Here is a 15,946-nt window from a genome sequence, read left to right as displayed (position 1 = left end):
TTTGATTATAGTAGTCGTACTCTGATTGATTTCTGAACAAGTGAAAAAAGGTCACAGCTGCGCCATCAGACCACTTCAAGGCATACTTCTTTAGCCCAATCCAGACTTCTTTGCCCATTGCCATCATCCTCACTATTCCATTCTCGCTTTGGTCCTCAATTTTAACCAGGTCAGTGATGTTCTCTATGCAGTGTGCTCGAGCCTCAGCCCAGGGTTTGGGCTCATTGACGAGTTTGTATCTCCAGGTGAAGAAGTTCCTGTCTGAGAAAATGAAGATAGGAGAGGAAGAAGGTTGTAAACCAGGAGTCCATTCAGATCAGGAAAGTTTGGATAGGGATCCTAAGTAGCACAGCATGCTTTCTGGGATTTGAGCAATTTCATTACAATTAGTTTGTCTAGGCCTGTCAAGCAACTGAGTCCCCATGTGGTTGACCAGTTGTCTGTGAGCCTGAAGAGGAGTCTACCTCATAGGCCACAGAACCCATGGGGGCTATTTGTGCCATGGGCTCACATTTCAGGAAAACTGCTCTTTTTGAAAGTCATCTACAAGATGTCTCTTTCTCTCTCAAGCCACTGGGAGTTCTGCAGCTGCCAGTTGACATGATTAACAATCATGTCATTCAGCAATTGAGACCTAGAGGAGGTAATGCACTAGTCCAAAAGGTTGTGGTTGGTCAGTGACCAGAGGTTAGTAATATCTAACACAATGAGCTTTCCTGTTCATTCAGTCTTAGAGGTGGCATGTCCCCCATGTGTGACAAATTGCAAGGTCACTGTGTGTACTTTGCCATATCAGTGCATAAAAGGGTAAAAGACTAGTAGAAACAATGAAAGGGAACAATGAGAGCCATCCTGACACAATCACTGTACCTTTCACTGTACTTGTGTAGCACATGAAAGGCTTTGACATATCACAGGATGAATCCCTCCAGTACCCTTCTGCATCCTCTGAAGCACAGAGGTGCACAACAGTACCCCTGTTGCAGTAGCTGAGATTCTGTCCGTTTACCCACTGCCACCTCTCTGTGCCGGCATACAGCCCAATCCAGAGTAACTGTCCAGTATAGTTTTGAAGCTGTGTCTCGACCAGTTCCCAGGCTTCTTCACTGTCGTGCACAGTGAGGAGATCAGAGCCAAGTCCACGGCACCACTGTTGAGCTTCAGACCATGTCTTACTCTCTTTCACTGCATCACACATATTAGTCAGTGGATCATCTTTAGGTTCTGATGTAATTTCTCTCCCTGTGGGTTAATATGAACACAAAAATTAATTGAGGTCATTGCAACCAAACATACAGACTGCACATTTGAAACAGGACAATAATCTCAAGGTTACTCACCATTACACAGGAAGAATAGGGTCAAATTGCATTCCAGATCATACCAACCAGTCTGATTAATGGCCACGCATCTATTGTAGTATTTAATTGGTTGCCCCAAGCTCCAGTTCTTAAAGTCTGACTGACCGCCATCTGACCACTCCCAGGGTTCGTTAAACAGCCCAATCCAGACATCCGACTGACTTTTCTCAACATAACTTTTCACTTCCTCATTCTTCTCCTGACTGAATATGGTGGCCAGGTCAGTGTGCTGGTCCCTGCAGTGCTGCCGAGCCATAATCCAGGATTTCTCTTCTTCAATGAGTGTATATTTCTGGGTTGTTTTGTTGTTCTTAATTTCTTCTAAAAATTGCATTAATGAATAAGTATGTTTGTTTAATATGTGCAACAACCCACCCCCAAAGTGCAATATTAGTGTATTGGGTATAATGCAGTGGGATAGAAATGCCCTTCTGTAGGGTGACAAAGACTAACTACATATTTACAACACATTATATGACATAATCTATTTTGATAATGTGTTGACAAATATTTTAGGGGTACTCTTTTAAACACGGGCAGGCACTGTATTGCGCTTATATTTTGTAAGTCACCCTGGTTAAGGGCGTCTGCAAAGAAATAAATAATAATAAGAAGAATTAAGAATATCTAAAAATCACACATAAAATACACTTAAACATCCAACAAAAGAGAATTTCCTCATTGGGCTGGGGGGAAGGCAGCCAAAAGGAATGTTTTTAGTTTTAGTTTTAGTTCTTGCCAGTCCAGCAGGGTTTTTGAGAGTAACACAGAACAGATTGAAAAGATCTGAAAATCACCCAGTGAGCTTTAATTAATTTCTTTAAGCATATGTCGAGTTAAACGTGTCTTACCTTTGAAGCACATAAAAGGCAGTTGCATCAAGCAGGGCTGATCTGTCCAAATGCCATCTATATTGATGCTGGCACAGTTCAGGTCTTTTCTCCAGTCAGAGTATGGGACGCTCTTCCCACTGGACCACTGCCAGTCCCACTGCCTGTGCAATCCAATCCACATCGAATTAACTTCTGTGTTGTCTGAAATTTCCAAGAGCTGCTCCCTTTTTTCCTTGATCTCCACAGTGACCAGATCTTTGTAGAACTCTCTACAGTGACTACGAGCATCTTCCCAGGTTTTTGGAGTTGTTATTAAGTGCACTTCCTGAATGTGACAGGCACTGATTTTGCAAATAACTGTGGAAGATTAATTAAAAATGGGTCAAATGATACCACCATTGAGGTGACTGCTGAAGTCATGACACATAACCCTAAGCCAGGGCAAGGTGCTGAGGTTACCAACAAGCCAGTGCTCTCACTTCCCAGAGGGCCATGGTGCCTTCAGGTGAGTGTTGAATACTGGACCTTATTTACATCGACGGCACTTAGCTTTACTTTCCAGGATGTATGTCCGCACTTAATGTACTTAACGGTATAAATTGGAAGTTCTAAAATGTATTATATATTGAATTGCTTTGTTTATTGTAATGTTTGATGCCTTGTACTTAACTGTATTCTTGCATTTGTATTGCACTTATGTTGTAAGTCGCCATGGATAAGGGCATCTGCCAAGAAATAAAAATAAATAAAAATAGTAATAATAATAATAATAATAATTAATTTATCAACTTACTATAAATAGACACATTGTTGTGCCATTGTTTTAACTGGTCCAAAACTAGGACTGTACAGCTTAAAATATGCTTTTAATTTGAAACATATCTATAAGGAACATGCAGCCTGCTGGGAAGCATTTGATTTTTTTTGTTTAATTAATTAATTAATTTGGCAATCAGACCAGTTCAATAGCTGGAAACTGGAAGCTGCCCTAATTTGCCCTGTCTTTCCCTATAAAATAAGCACATCCTTGTATCCCTGTAGAACTTTTGCTTGGGTGTTTTGAATAAGTAAAACTGTAATTTGTGTAGAAAAACAATTTAGTGTAGGAAGGAGGTATCCATTACTGGCCCTTTGCTTTCACTAGACGTCAAGTGCATGTTGCAGTAGAAAGCCTGTAAAATCTTCCCATAATTTACAAACAAAGTTGATGAAGAACTTGCTCAAGCCATTCTGACTCACCAGCAAGTAACAGTATCACCAACAGCCTCTTTTCCATGATGAAAACACATCTGCATTGAGAAATTAAGAAATATGTGTTAAATCACTTAATATCACAGGACAGGACTGATACAGTGATAATACACTAAAGATTTATTAAAAGTCTAATTATAGCTTTAATATACGGGGGATAAGGGCCTGGGACAAATCTCTCATGATTGAAAGCAAATTAAATAATTATTTAAAACACTTCTCTTAAAGAGTCCACTTTTCTTTCAAAGAAAATATGTTTCCAACAATATTAATTAAAAGGCTATTATCTTTAAATTAAATAGATTTCACTTAACCCCTGAAATAAACCAATACATATATACGGCCTTGCAAAAGTATTCACTCCCTCTCACAGTTTTCACATTTTTTAGCTTTAAAGCTTGCAGTCACTTTGAAGTCAGAATTGTTACAAACAACCTACTCCAAAAAGTATTCACCCCCATTGGAGTTTTTCCTATTTTGTTGTATTACAACCTGTAATTTAAATGGATTTTTATTTGGATTTAATGTAATGGATATACACAAAATAGTCCAAATTGTTGAAGTGAAATGAAAAAAAGAATTTGTTTTAAATGGAAAGGAGTGCATATGTATTCACCCCCTTTGCTATGAAGCCCCTAAATAAGATCTGGTGCAACCAATTACCTTCAGAAGTCACATAATTAGTTAAATAAAGTCCACCTGTGTGCAATCTAAGTATTACATGATCTTAGTATATATACACCTGTTCTGAAAGGCCCATAGTCAACACCACCACTGAGCACGGGGCACCAGCAAGCAAGCGGCACCAGCAAGCAAGCGGCACCAGCAAGCAAGCGGCACCATGAAGACCAAGGAGCTATCCAAACAGGTCAGGGACAAAGTTGTGGAGAAGTACAGACCAGGGTTGGGTTATAATCAAATATCCGAAACTTTGAAGATCCCACAGAGCACCATTAAATCCATTATTAAAAAATGGAAGAATATGGCACCACAACAAACCTGTCAAGAGATGGCCACCCACCAAAACTCATGGACCAGGCAAGGAGGGCATTAATCAGAGAGGCAACAAAGAGACCAAACATAACCCTAAAGGAGCTGCAAAGCTCCACAGCGGAGATTGGAGTATCTGTCCATAGGACCACTTTAAGCCGTACACTCCACAGAGCTGGGCTTTACGGAAGAGTGGCCAGGCAAAAGCCATTGCATAAATAAAATAAATAAATAAGCAAACGCATTCGCTGTTCGCCAAAAGGCATGTGGGAGACTCCCCAAACATATGGAAGAAGGTTCTCTGGTCAGATGAGACAAAATTTTAGCTTTTTGGCCATCAAGGAAAATGCTACGTCTGGCACAAACCCAACACCTCTCATCACCCCGAGAACACCATCCCCCACAGTGAAGCATGGTAGTGGCAGCATCATGCTGTGGGGATGTTTTTCATCGGCAGGGACTGGGAAACTCATCAGAATTGAAGGAATGATGGATGGCACTAAATACAGTGAAATTCTTGAGGGAAACCTGTTTCAGTCTTCCAGAGATTTGAGACTGAAACATGGGCAAAGATTGCCTTGAAGAATGGACAAAAATCCCAGTGGCTAGATGTGCCAAGCTTATAGAGACATACTCCAAGCGGTAATTGCTGCATTAGGTGGCTCTATAAAGTATTGACTTCGGGGGGGTGAATAGTTATGCACGCTTAATTTTTTTTTTGTTTGTTTGTTTCACAATAAAAATTATTTTGCATCTTCAAAGTGGTAGGTATGTTATGCAAATCAAATGATACAAACCCCCCAAAAATCCATTTTAATTCCAGGTTTTAAGTCAACAAAATCAGAAAAATGCCAAGGGGGTGAATACTTTCGCAAGGCACTGTAAGTATTCAAACCCTTTGCTCTGCAAACTTAAATTAATTCAGATGCACAAAATGACCTTAATGAGCCACACAATTAGTTGAATGGCCTCGGTCTATGTAATAACACCTTTCAGTGAGGTTCCTTGGCCATGAAGACCAAGGAGCCATCAAAGCAAGGCTCTGAATATCCCTGTGAGTTACTCAATCATCAAGAAATGGAAGATGTGAGACCAAAGAGAGCTTTGAAACAGCCAGTGTTCAAAATATGGCAAAGGATGTATCAGATGATACAAATTTGAACTCTTTGGTCTAAATGCCAAGCTTTACCTTTGATGCAGACCCAACACAGCACATCTCCCCATCAACCCCATCCCTACAGTCAAGCCTTGTGGTGGCAGCATCATGTAATGGGATTGAAGGACGAATGGATGGTGCAAAGTACTAGAAGAAAACCTGTGGGCTGAAAAAGTGACAAAACGTCAGATGCTGTACGATACAAGCTGAAGCCCAGGTCAGAGACAGAAAGATGAGCTCCTTACCTGGCCAGTATAGTGCCTGCCACCCTTTTCTCTGTGCTGTCTCCGTGGCAGTCTGTGACGCACTGTGCTTAAATGTGATCCATAATGAGAGGGGACAGGAAATCTCAAGCCGATTATGGAAATAAACTCTGATGTATTTTTGCGAGTATTTATACTGCACTGTGGTGTGATCCAAAGTGCAGTGCAGTTCATGATATGCAGGGGTAAGCATACTAAATAATGAAGTTCTGGGATCAGCAACAATTCTACTACTACTACAACTACGAAGAATAATAATAGTACAATTGTAACAATAACAGAGAAGATTACTTATCCTCAAGACAATGTTTGGATTCTCAAAGTTTTTAGTGGTTTGCAACAAAGCAAACAATTACAAGAGACTAAATGGTCTCCTTTGCATGGATTCCATAGCACTTGATTTGGTTAGAGGCAGTAGAGTAATGAATCCATACAATAATCCCAGCAGTGGCTTTGCATATAACTATGTTCCACACTGCACACAGCGCAGCAGCTCTTAAAAGGTCATCATTTTAAAGAAAACACACAAACAAAACAAACCACCAGAAAACACAAGCTCAAAATCTCTCATCTCATCTTCCATACAAGTTTGAAATGTTTAGTTTTGTGTTTTTAATATGTACAGGGCTGTAAAGATACAACCTTGCAAAGAATGAACACCTGTTTTTTTTAGTCCAAATGTAGACAAAGAATGTGCCACATAAGTCATTCATGGAACCTACCTATGAGAAAAAGCAAATTCAGTCTTTTATCATATACATTGCACCACTGGGTGTTTGTTTTGAACGTGACAAGTTTATTTTGTTGTTGCTCATGACCAGGCAGGCCAGTATGTCATGTACAGATGAAAATGAACTGGGGAATTGAACATAATCCAGTCTTAAATTAATTGAGGCAACTCTGACATCGGTCATAATGGAGTTAGCTCACACACACACACATACACACACTCTCTCATGCACACACACTCATACACAGATATACACTCACCTAAAGGATTATTAGGAACACCATACTAATACTGTGTTTGACCCCCTTTCGCCTTCAGAACTGACTTAATTCTACGTGGCATTGATTCAACAAGGTGCTGAAAGCATTCTTTAGAAATGTTGGCCCATATTGATAGGATAGCATCTTGCAGTTGATGGAGATTTGTGGGATGCACATCCAGGGCACGAAGCTCCCGTTCCACCACATCCCAAAGATGCTCTATTGGGTTGAGATCTGGTGACTGTGGGGGCCAGTTTAGTACAGTGAACTCATTGTCATGTTCAAGAAACCCATTTGAAATGATTCGACCTTTGTGACATGGTGCATTATCCTGCTGGAAGTAGCCATCAGAGGATGGGTACATGGTGGTCATAAAGGGATGGACATGGTCAGAAACAATGCTCAGGTAGGCCGTGGCATTTAAACGATGCCCAATTGGCACTAAGGGGCCTAAAGTGTGCCAAGAAAACATCCCCCACACCATTACACCACCACCACCAGCCTGCACAGTGGTAACAAGGCATGATGGATCCATGTTCTCATTCTGTTTATGCCAAATTCTGACTCTACCATCTGAATGTCTCAACAGAAATCGAGACTCATCAGACCAGGCAACATTTTTCCAGTCTTCAACTGTCCAATTTTGGTGAGCTTGTGCAAATTGTAGCCTCTTTTTCCTATTTGTAGTGGAGATGAGTGGTACCCGGTGGGGTCTTCTGCTGTTGTAGCCCATCCGCCTCAAGGTTGTACGTGTTGTGGCTTCACAAATGCTTTGCTGCATACCTCGGTTGTAACGAGTGGTTATTTCAGTCAAAGTTGCTCTTCTATCAGCTTGAATCAGTCGGCCCATTCTCCTCTGACCTCTAGCATCAACAAGGCATTTTCGCCCACAGGACTGCCGCATACTGGATGTTTTTCCCTTTTCACACCATTCTTTGTAAACCCTAGAAATGGTTGTGCGTGAAAATCCCAGTAACTGAGCAGATTGTGAAATACTCAGACCGGCCCGTCTGGCACCAACAACCATGCCACGCTCAAAATTGCTTAAATCACCTTTCTTTGCCATTCAGACATTCAGTTTGGAGTTCAGGAGATTGTCTTGACCAGGACCACACCCCTAAATGCATTGAAGCAACTGCCATGTGATTGGTTGGTTAGATAATTGCATTAATGAGAAATTGAACAGGTGTTCCTAATAATCCTTTAGGTGAGTGTATACATGCACATATAGTCACACACACACACACACGCTTTTGAGGAGAAGATACAAATCAGGAGCTCGGACTGTGTTAAAGGATGTCTTTGGACCCCAACTCGCTTACTAAATATACTGGCATTAAAAACTAACAAATCACCTGTTTTGGTATGGGTTTGAACACAAATGGTTCAGGTTCTCATTTCCATGTTCGTTCTTTCGTATTGCCTCCCTGCAGGACATTGTCATGGCAACTTCTGCTGTTATTTCCATGTTACGCCCAAATGTTGCTGCTCCTCTCAATGTGCTGCAGATACACACAGCAGCAGGATAGAAACCCCTGGAGACAGCAGTGAGACGGGCGACATACACTGTGCTGCACAGGTAAGGAGCTCACGTCTATCTCTTTAGGGACCAGACACTGTTCAGGGCTGAGATATCAGGATAAAAGCAATTGGTTGGAGCAGAGATACATTTAACCAAGGCCTCATCATCACTATAAGGGTATTATTGATAAAATTGTGGATCCTAATGATTGCTTTGCTTTTATCCCTTTGCATAATTGAATGATTGAATGTGCGTTGGTGTCAGAACAATGTCAGGCCATCCTAATGTTGTGTGTGCAGCCGGTCAGAGCCCCTGCACCCTCCCCCCGGACCGCACTTCGCTGGCACCCCGCCGGACCGCAAAACAAACCACATTTCTCTCAAATTCCAAATAAATATTTGAATGGAATGGAATGGCTGCTATACATGTATGGATGCTGGTTTAAGAAAAAAATGCAGTGGTCTCAATTTTTTCCAGAGCTGTATATATATATATACATACATGTGTGGCCCTGGCAGGAAATGGGGGTGCAAATGCATTTTCAATGGTAGCCCACGCAGCATATGACTTTATAAAGGCTGCTACACAACTATGGAGGATCATTTGTGACACATTTTTAGAATACATAAGACAAATATAATACATATACAAACAGATACATACTTAGATAAATACATTTACAATCATTCACATGTATGTCCCTTTTTATTTATTTATTTATGCAGATCTGTTTCGTATTTTATTTATTAGGAATAAATTATCCTCCATATACAACAGCATAATGAGGGTCAGCAAGGCAAATCAGTCGATCGGTCTCCGTCTACTAACGTGCAATCAGACCAGACGAGTCTGAATCAGCAGTAGAAGCAGCAGATCCAGGACAGTGATTTCATTATTTTTTGCTATAGACATAAACAAACATGCTATTACATAGTTGTGTATCATAAACTTTAGTTAAGCTATCTTTGCTGAAGCATGGCAAGACTCAAATTTCACCCAACACACCTCTGGTTACGACTAATAACCGGGCACCGTTTTCTATCGCTGAGGAGCACATTTTGCCTGCAGCGGTGAATCTCGTAGAAACGGTGATTGTGAAGAAAGCAGCCGATGCGTCACAGTAGCACGGCTGGATGTGCGCACTGGACCAATCAGACCACGGCACCCACACTGAAGCGCAGCCAGCTGGGGACCCCCTGTCACCCTTTCCCCCGAGCACTCAAATACAAGCAGATATCTATTTGTAAGGTACAGTTCAGCAACAGATCTAATTAGCATGGCACGAAGTCTGTCAATTTATACAAATAAGGGTTGGGGATTAAATATTCTAAAACTAAACTAAAAATCACCTTTAATGCGCTAGGTTTTAGTATAGAAATTATACTGTAATACCATAAGTATAATTTCTATACTAAAACCTACTAAAAGCCTAAGACTACAGTACAACACAAATATAAATAAAATTAAATAAAAACAGAGCTCAGTTCAGAGCAGTCGGAGTCCGCTCCAGAGCCAATCCGCCTTGACAACGCAGGCCAGCTGCGCAGATCCCGCAGTGCGGCGCTCCCCTCCTGCAGCTGCAGCTCTCCCGCCGCGGCGCAGTCAGTGGTGAAGGGAGGGGGGGGATCAGCATCAACGCACCCACTACCCAGATAACACTCCCCCTCCCCGGCAACCAGAGTGCGCCTGCGCCCGTCCCTCTCAGCCCTTCACTGCGCCTCTCTCCTCCCAGCTGCCCGAGTCCAGTCTGCGCAGCGCCTCACTCACTCACTCACTCCAAGGCCAGTCTCAAACAGCCGGGAGTGCAATCAGTCATGAGTGGGAGCCGATGGGGGTGGCAGTGCCATGGGTTGGGGACAGGTTGCCTGCTTAAGTAGTCAGGTGTTCCGCATCAGGTGCAAAAGAAAACTCGTGCGTAAGTGTAAAACGAAACGTGAACAATCCAGCAATAAAACAATCAGTGAAATAAAATCAACACACGTGAACAAAATAAAATAAGGCAGTAGGACTGAGCACCAACAAGTACTGCTTCACACACGTACACGTACACGTATATAATCAATCAATCAATCAATCAATCAATCAATCAATCAATCACAGGGAGGCACAGGCCCGTAAGAGAATGAGTTACATGAGGTTTTGAATGACGCAGTGAAAGTGATTCACTTCATCGAAGCGAGGCCTCTGAATCAGACTGTTTGAAAGGCTGGCATGGCAGTGTGTCTGAGCACCTACAGCTACTGCGTCACACCGACGTACACTGGCTATCAAAAGGGAAAACACTTCAGAGGATTTTTGAGATGCGCAACGAAGTGCGTGCTTTTCTGTCAGAGCACTCACACTGTGGCTGTGTTGGAGAATAGACTGGATAGCCCGCCTTGCCTAGCGATGATGTGTTCAGTAAACTGAACAACCTGCAAGGTAAAGACACACACACACACACATTCTAAACATGTATGACAAAGTGTGTGGATTCATGAAGAAGATCAAACTCTGGGAGAGGAAATGTGAAGAGAAGTTGTTTCCAGCAGCCCAACAGCTACATTTCTACGGGTGATGTTGACTGAGCTCCTATAGTGCAACTAGTAAGTACACATTTATCCAAACTTAACCGTGAGTTCAACTCCTACCTCCCTGATATTGAAAGCAATTCTGCCAGACTTCACTGGTTGCTTAATCCTTAACAATATTCCTACCAGAGGACAGGACAGGACAGGATAGGATGTGTCCTCAGACCGTGGCCTAAAGATGAGGTACTTGGAGACAACACTGTCACAGTTCTGGTGTGATGTGGAGAAGGAATATCCTGATTTGGGGAAACATGCAGTGAATGAATTGCTGCCATTTGGGTCTACATATTTATGTGAAGTGACTTTTTCATACATGACCACAATCAAGATCAAGCACAGGAAAACCCTGGTAACTGCTGTTGCCACACTGCCCCCAAGACTGACCAAGCTTATGACTGAGAGACAGGGTCAAGCTTCTCATTGGCTGGTGAGTCCTCATGTCATACACAAGTCTACACATATGGGCATATTGAGAGTAGGCTGCTACTATGTATAATGTATAAAAAAATCTCAATCCAATCGAGCATCTGTGGGATGTGCTGGACAAACAAGTCCGATCCATGGAGGTCCCACCTCACAACTTACAGGACTTAAAGGATCTGCTGCTAACGTCTTGGTGCCAGATACCACCGCACACCTTCAGAGGTCTAGTGGAGTCCATGCCTCGAGGGGTCAGGGTTGTTTTGGCGGCAAAAGGGGGACCTACACAATATTAGGCAGGTGGTCATAATGTTATGGCTGATTGGTGTGTTTTTTATACATGTATGTATATATGTATGTATATATATGTGTGTGTGTGTGCATTACAGCCCTGTAGCCATACGCTACATGTAATAATTATGTTTGTTTGTTGATCTTTTTGTGAAATAATATAGTGTAATATTCTATTACAATGCTGCCTGGTAATTGAGTAATCACTTAATTTCTGAGTGATCTTTTTATAATTACTGTGTCACTTTACCAGGTGTCTTTTTGATAAAAGGATGATATATTTATGTCTCTATCTCTCCCTCCAGTGTTTTTTGTTGTTGTTGAGATGGCAAAGATTATGGCGGCCACCATTCTGCTGGCAGGTGAGATTATATTGAGCGTGTGCTTCTGAGGAGGGGAGCACGTTGTCCAGTTGCTTTCATAAATGGTCTTAATTGAATCTAGATTCTTTCAAAGGCCTCTGTAATAGTACATACTTAATAGTCTGTTGGCAACTATGTACACAACTAACATTTCCCCCCATAGTCAGCAGTGTCCACCCAAGTCCCAGGGAGTCCCAGCATGCTCCTTGCCGCTATTATGCAAATGTCTGGTGCAGACTCCCTGTAGCGCTGTACTGTCAGGAGGTGGCACTACAATATATAATATATTGTTTGTTTCAATGCTACAATTATACATTATTATGCAAATCTGTAAATTCATGCAAACGTTTCATGTTGCTTTTACTTAAATTCAGCCTTTTCTCTTATGTACTATATAAAGATGTTCTTGAGTGTGTTTTTTCAAGAACCATGACAAAATTGCAGATATTTTACTTCCATGATTACAGGCGATATAAACCAACAACCAAACACAAATAACACGTCTGTGTTTACTATAAAACACATCAGTCTCTTTGTAATCATTGTTCCTTTAGTTCTCTGTGCAGTTGCTTCCTACCCCATATACCACTTAGTGAGAAGCCCTCAGTCTTGGCATGACGCCCAGCGCTACTGCAGAGAGATGTACACAGACCTGGCCACTGTGGACAAGCAAGAAACTGCAGAGCAAATCTTGAATCTATTTAGTCCGTCTTCTGATTCGAATGCTTGGATTGGGCTGTCCTGGAAGGGGCAAAACTGGCTGTGGTCCAATGGAGAGAAGGTGACCTACTACAACTGGAGAAGAAAATCATTCTGCACTCTGGTTAATAATGAAGGATTATGGATAGATAAACCATGCTTTTACCAACACTACTTCATGTGCTACACAGGTAAAGTAACAAATGTACCTTCCCAACAGCAAACCGCGTGAGTTCATACTTAGCACAGACCTATCACGAATGAGGTCTCCTGTGATAATGGAGCAATTCCTGTAGCTTGGCCTAGTTATGAGGCACATGCAGAGATAACTTGGGAACATTCAAAAATAGACTGGCCTCCTCTCGTTTGTAAACTTCTGTGTCTTCTAATTTTCTAATGTAACAGTCTTGTAGGAAAACTACAATTCCTTTATGATGGGAGGCGGGGGTTGGGGAGATTCACATTTCTATATGGTTGTCACACTATACAATGAAATTATGCCAAGTTAGGCCATTATTGTTTGTGCTTTTGGACTATATGTCAGCATTAGGTAAAACACATGCTCTCCTTAGTCCAGCTGTAAGCAAAATGCTCTATGAATGTTAAACATTGGGAACCGCTAAAAATGTTTAGTGATAGCACACAATTACTGACAGTCTGTTTGGCCTACTGCTTGATCTGTTTTTAGTGGGCAGTAATGGCAACAAGACGTATACATTGATCAAGCAGGCAAAAAGCTGGGCTGCAGCTCGAGAATACTGCAGGCAGAACTACAATGACCTGGCCTGCATAGAGAGCCAGAGCGAGAATGAAGAAGTGATGAAGAACGGGCAGGGCACAGACTTCTGGATAGGCCTGTTCAACGACCCCTGGAAGTGGTCAGACGGGGGTGTCTCGGCGTTCCGGGACTGGAACAACCAAGAACCGAACAACTGGGCGGCCCCAGAAAATTGTGTGGTTCTGTACAGTGATGGTTGGGCGGATGCCTCATGTTCTCGAAGTAATGAGGTCCTGTGCTGTGAAGGTGAGTGACCCCTGCAGTCCCTGTGATTTTGTTTTTGGGCAGGAGAATGTGCTATCTGTGCTCAGAGTCGCTGTTGTTATCTTGTATTACAGTTGGTGGATATGATAATGACTCGGGAAGTTGCCAGAGAACAGGACAGGTGAAGATCATGTCTGAAGGGCAAGCGCTCTGCAGGGACCAGTATGGCACCGATCTGCCCACTATTTACAATTACCAGCAGGCTGTGCAGATGAAGGCTCAATATTTGTCTTCTCGGTTCCTCTGGATTGGGCTATACCGTGATAGAGAGAACTGGCAGTGGGTCAATGGAGAGACGGTTCTCTACTCCAACTGGAAGACATCTCACTTCTGTGCCTCAGCTGATTCAGAGGGATACTGGCAGGATAGAGACTGTAATGACCAGCTACCATTCATGTGTTACAAGGGTAAGAGCAAAGTGCCTCTGCCGTCCTCGATTATTGTCTAGGCGGAACTGACTTGTTCCATTTGCTTTTTGGTTTAACAGAATACAGTAATGGCACCCGGACATACACGCTGCTTCAGACCAGGAAAACCTGGGCTGCAGCTCAAGGACACTGCAGGCAGCTTTACACTGACCTGGCCTCCATACAGGACCAGAGCGAGAATGAAGCAGTGATGGAGAGCGGGCTGGGCAGAGCCTTCTGGATAGGCCTGTTCAACGACCCCTGGAAGTGGTCCGATGGGAGCAAGTCGTTATTTCGAGACTGGAACGTGCCACAATCAGTCTCGAATGAGTGTGCAGCTGTATCTTCCACTTCAAATGGCAAATGGTTGTATTTGCCCTGCCTGACAACAATTTCATTTGTTTGTTACGAAGGTAATAATTGGCCTCTGTGTCCAACATGTGTCTGTGTTTTTCCTTATCAAAAAAATGTAAGATCATGTATGTAAATAGTCATATGTAAGTTCTTCTTTCCATTTCTATTTTTTTAGAAGTGCACAACATCACCCTGGTGAAGCTGAACATGACGTGGGAGGAGGCCCGGGACTACTGCCGATCTCACCACACTGACCTCACCAGCATTGTCTCGAAGAGGGACCAGTTCTACGCGGTCTCGGCGTCCGCAGATGCCCAGTCGTCCCATGTGTGGCTGGGCTTGCGACTCAGCCTCGTAACGGGCTCCTGGTTCTGGGTAAACAGGGAGCCACTTTTGTTTAACAACGGGACGAAGGGAGGATATGGCCAGTGCCCCAAGTCCAGCTACTGTGGAGCCCTGTCTGCCAGGGACGGCGGCTGGGCTGGGAGATCCTGTGGTGAGAGGATGAACTTCATCTGCTACACAGGTACCGCTCCTCAGACACAACCCTGTTAAAATGGTGCGGTAAGCAACCATGTATGTCTGCGTCTATTTGAGTCGTGCTCCTTCAGTGCACTGTATTATTGATCCTTAACCCCCGTTTTCATCAGTGTAGGATTTGCAGCTGTGGCAGCGCAGTGTCTGTGTGGTCGTTATCCCTGACTCTGCTGCTCTGTTTTGTTTCTCCTCCTCAGGTCAGTGAGGACCCCCAGGCTGAGAACATCTGCAGCACCACAGCACTCCACAGTGAGGCTGCCTGGGACGTGCCTGTGTTCTCCAGGAACAGCTTTTCTCTGATGCAACCCTCTTAAATTACATTTAAAGAACATATATTTTACTTAGGGTTAATCTGTATCTGTGAACTTTTTTAAATTTAATTTCCATTAATTTCAATGGAAATATTTTAGCGTTGGTGTTATGGTATGCTAGGAAAACTGAACTAACTTCTTACTCAGGGTGTAAAAGTTACATACAGGGCAAAGCATGGACATCTGAAGACTGTAGCAACATAGACTAGAACTGTCATGTGGACATAAATGGATGTTTAACGTAAATGTTATGGAAAGAACCGCAGTTTGATTTCTCTTGTAAAATTTTGGAGTGGGTGTCGGGAATCTATTTAAGAGAGATCGATTTTTAACCTATTTGATAGCATGTCAGAGTATATTGTATCTCACATTGTTCTACTTCAGTAAAACTCTGTCTGCAATGTTGAAATAAGAGTTGTCCTCTTTTGGAATTTGAAAACAAAGATATTTTTAAGTCTACGTAGTCAAGACAATCTTGGTTTACAATTATGACTGAAAGAAAAAAAAGGAAAAAAACATTTGAATGTTAGAAAAAGTTAGAATGAAATAAAGTGAGGAAGTTAATTAGAAATAAAGTTAATTAGGAT

The 15,946-nt window shown here is 42.5% G+C and overlaps 1 protein-coding gene across 1 annotated transcript; it reads left to right on the top strand.

Moving 5' to 3' along the window:
• Positions 1-11,958: 11,958 nt before the first annotated feature.
• Positions 11,959-15,253, top strand: LOC136767277 (C-type mannose receptor 2-like). Its single transcript, XM_066721058.1, has 7 exons — positions 11,959-12,009; positions 12,564-12,899; positions 13,397-13,732; positions 13,825-14,157; positions 14,238-14,570; positions 14,687-15,037; positions 15,246-15,253. Exons 1-7 carry the CDS (start codon positions 11,973-11,975, stop codon positions 15,251-15,253), a joined length of 1,734 nt encoding a protein of 577 aa, XP_066577155.1. The 5' UTR covers positions 11,959-11,972.
• The last annotated feature ends 693 nt before the right edge of the window (positions 15,254-15,946 follow it).

Source organism: Amia ocellicauda, chromosome 14 (assembly GCF_036373705.1).
Source record: "Amia ocellicauda isolate fAmiCal2 chromosome 14, fAmiCal2.hap1, whole genome shotgun sequence".
NCBI lineage: Eukaryota > Metazoa > Chordata > Actinopteri > Amiiformes > Amiidae > Amia > Amia ocellicauda.
The sequence above is the reverse complement of the archived record's forward strand: the minus strand, read 5'-3'. Positions and strand labels throughout refer to the sequence as shown.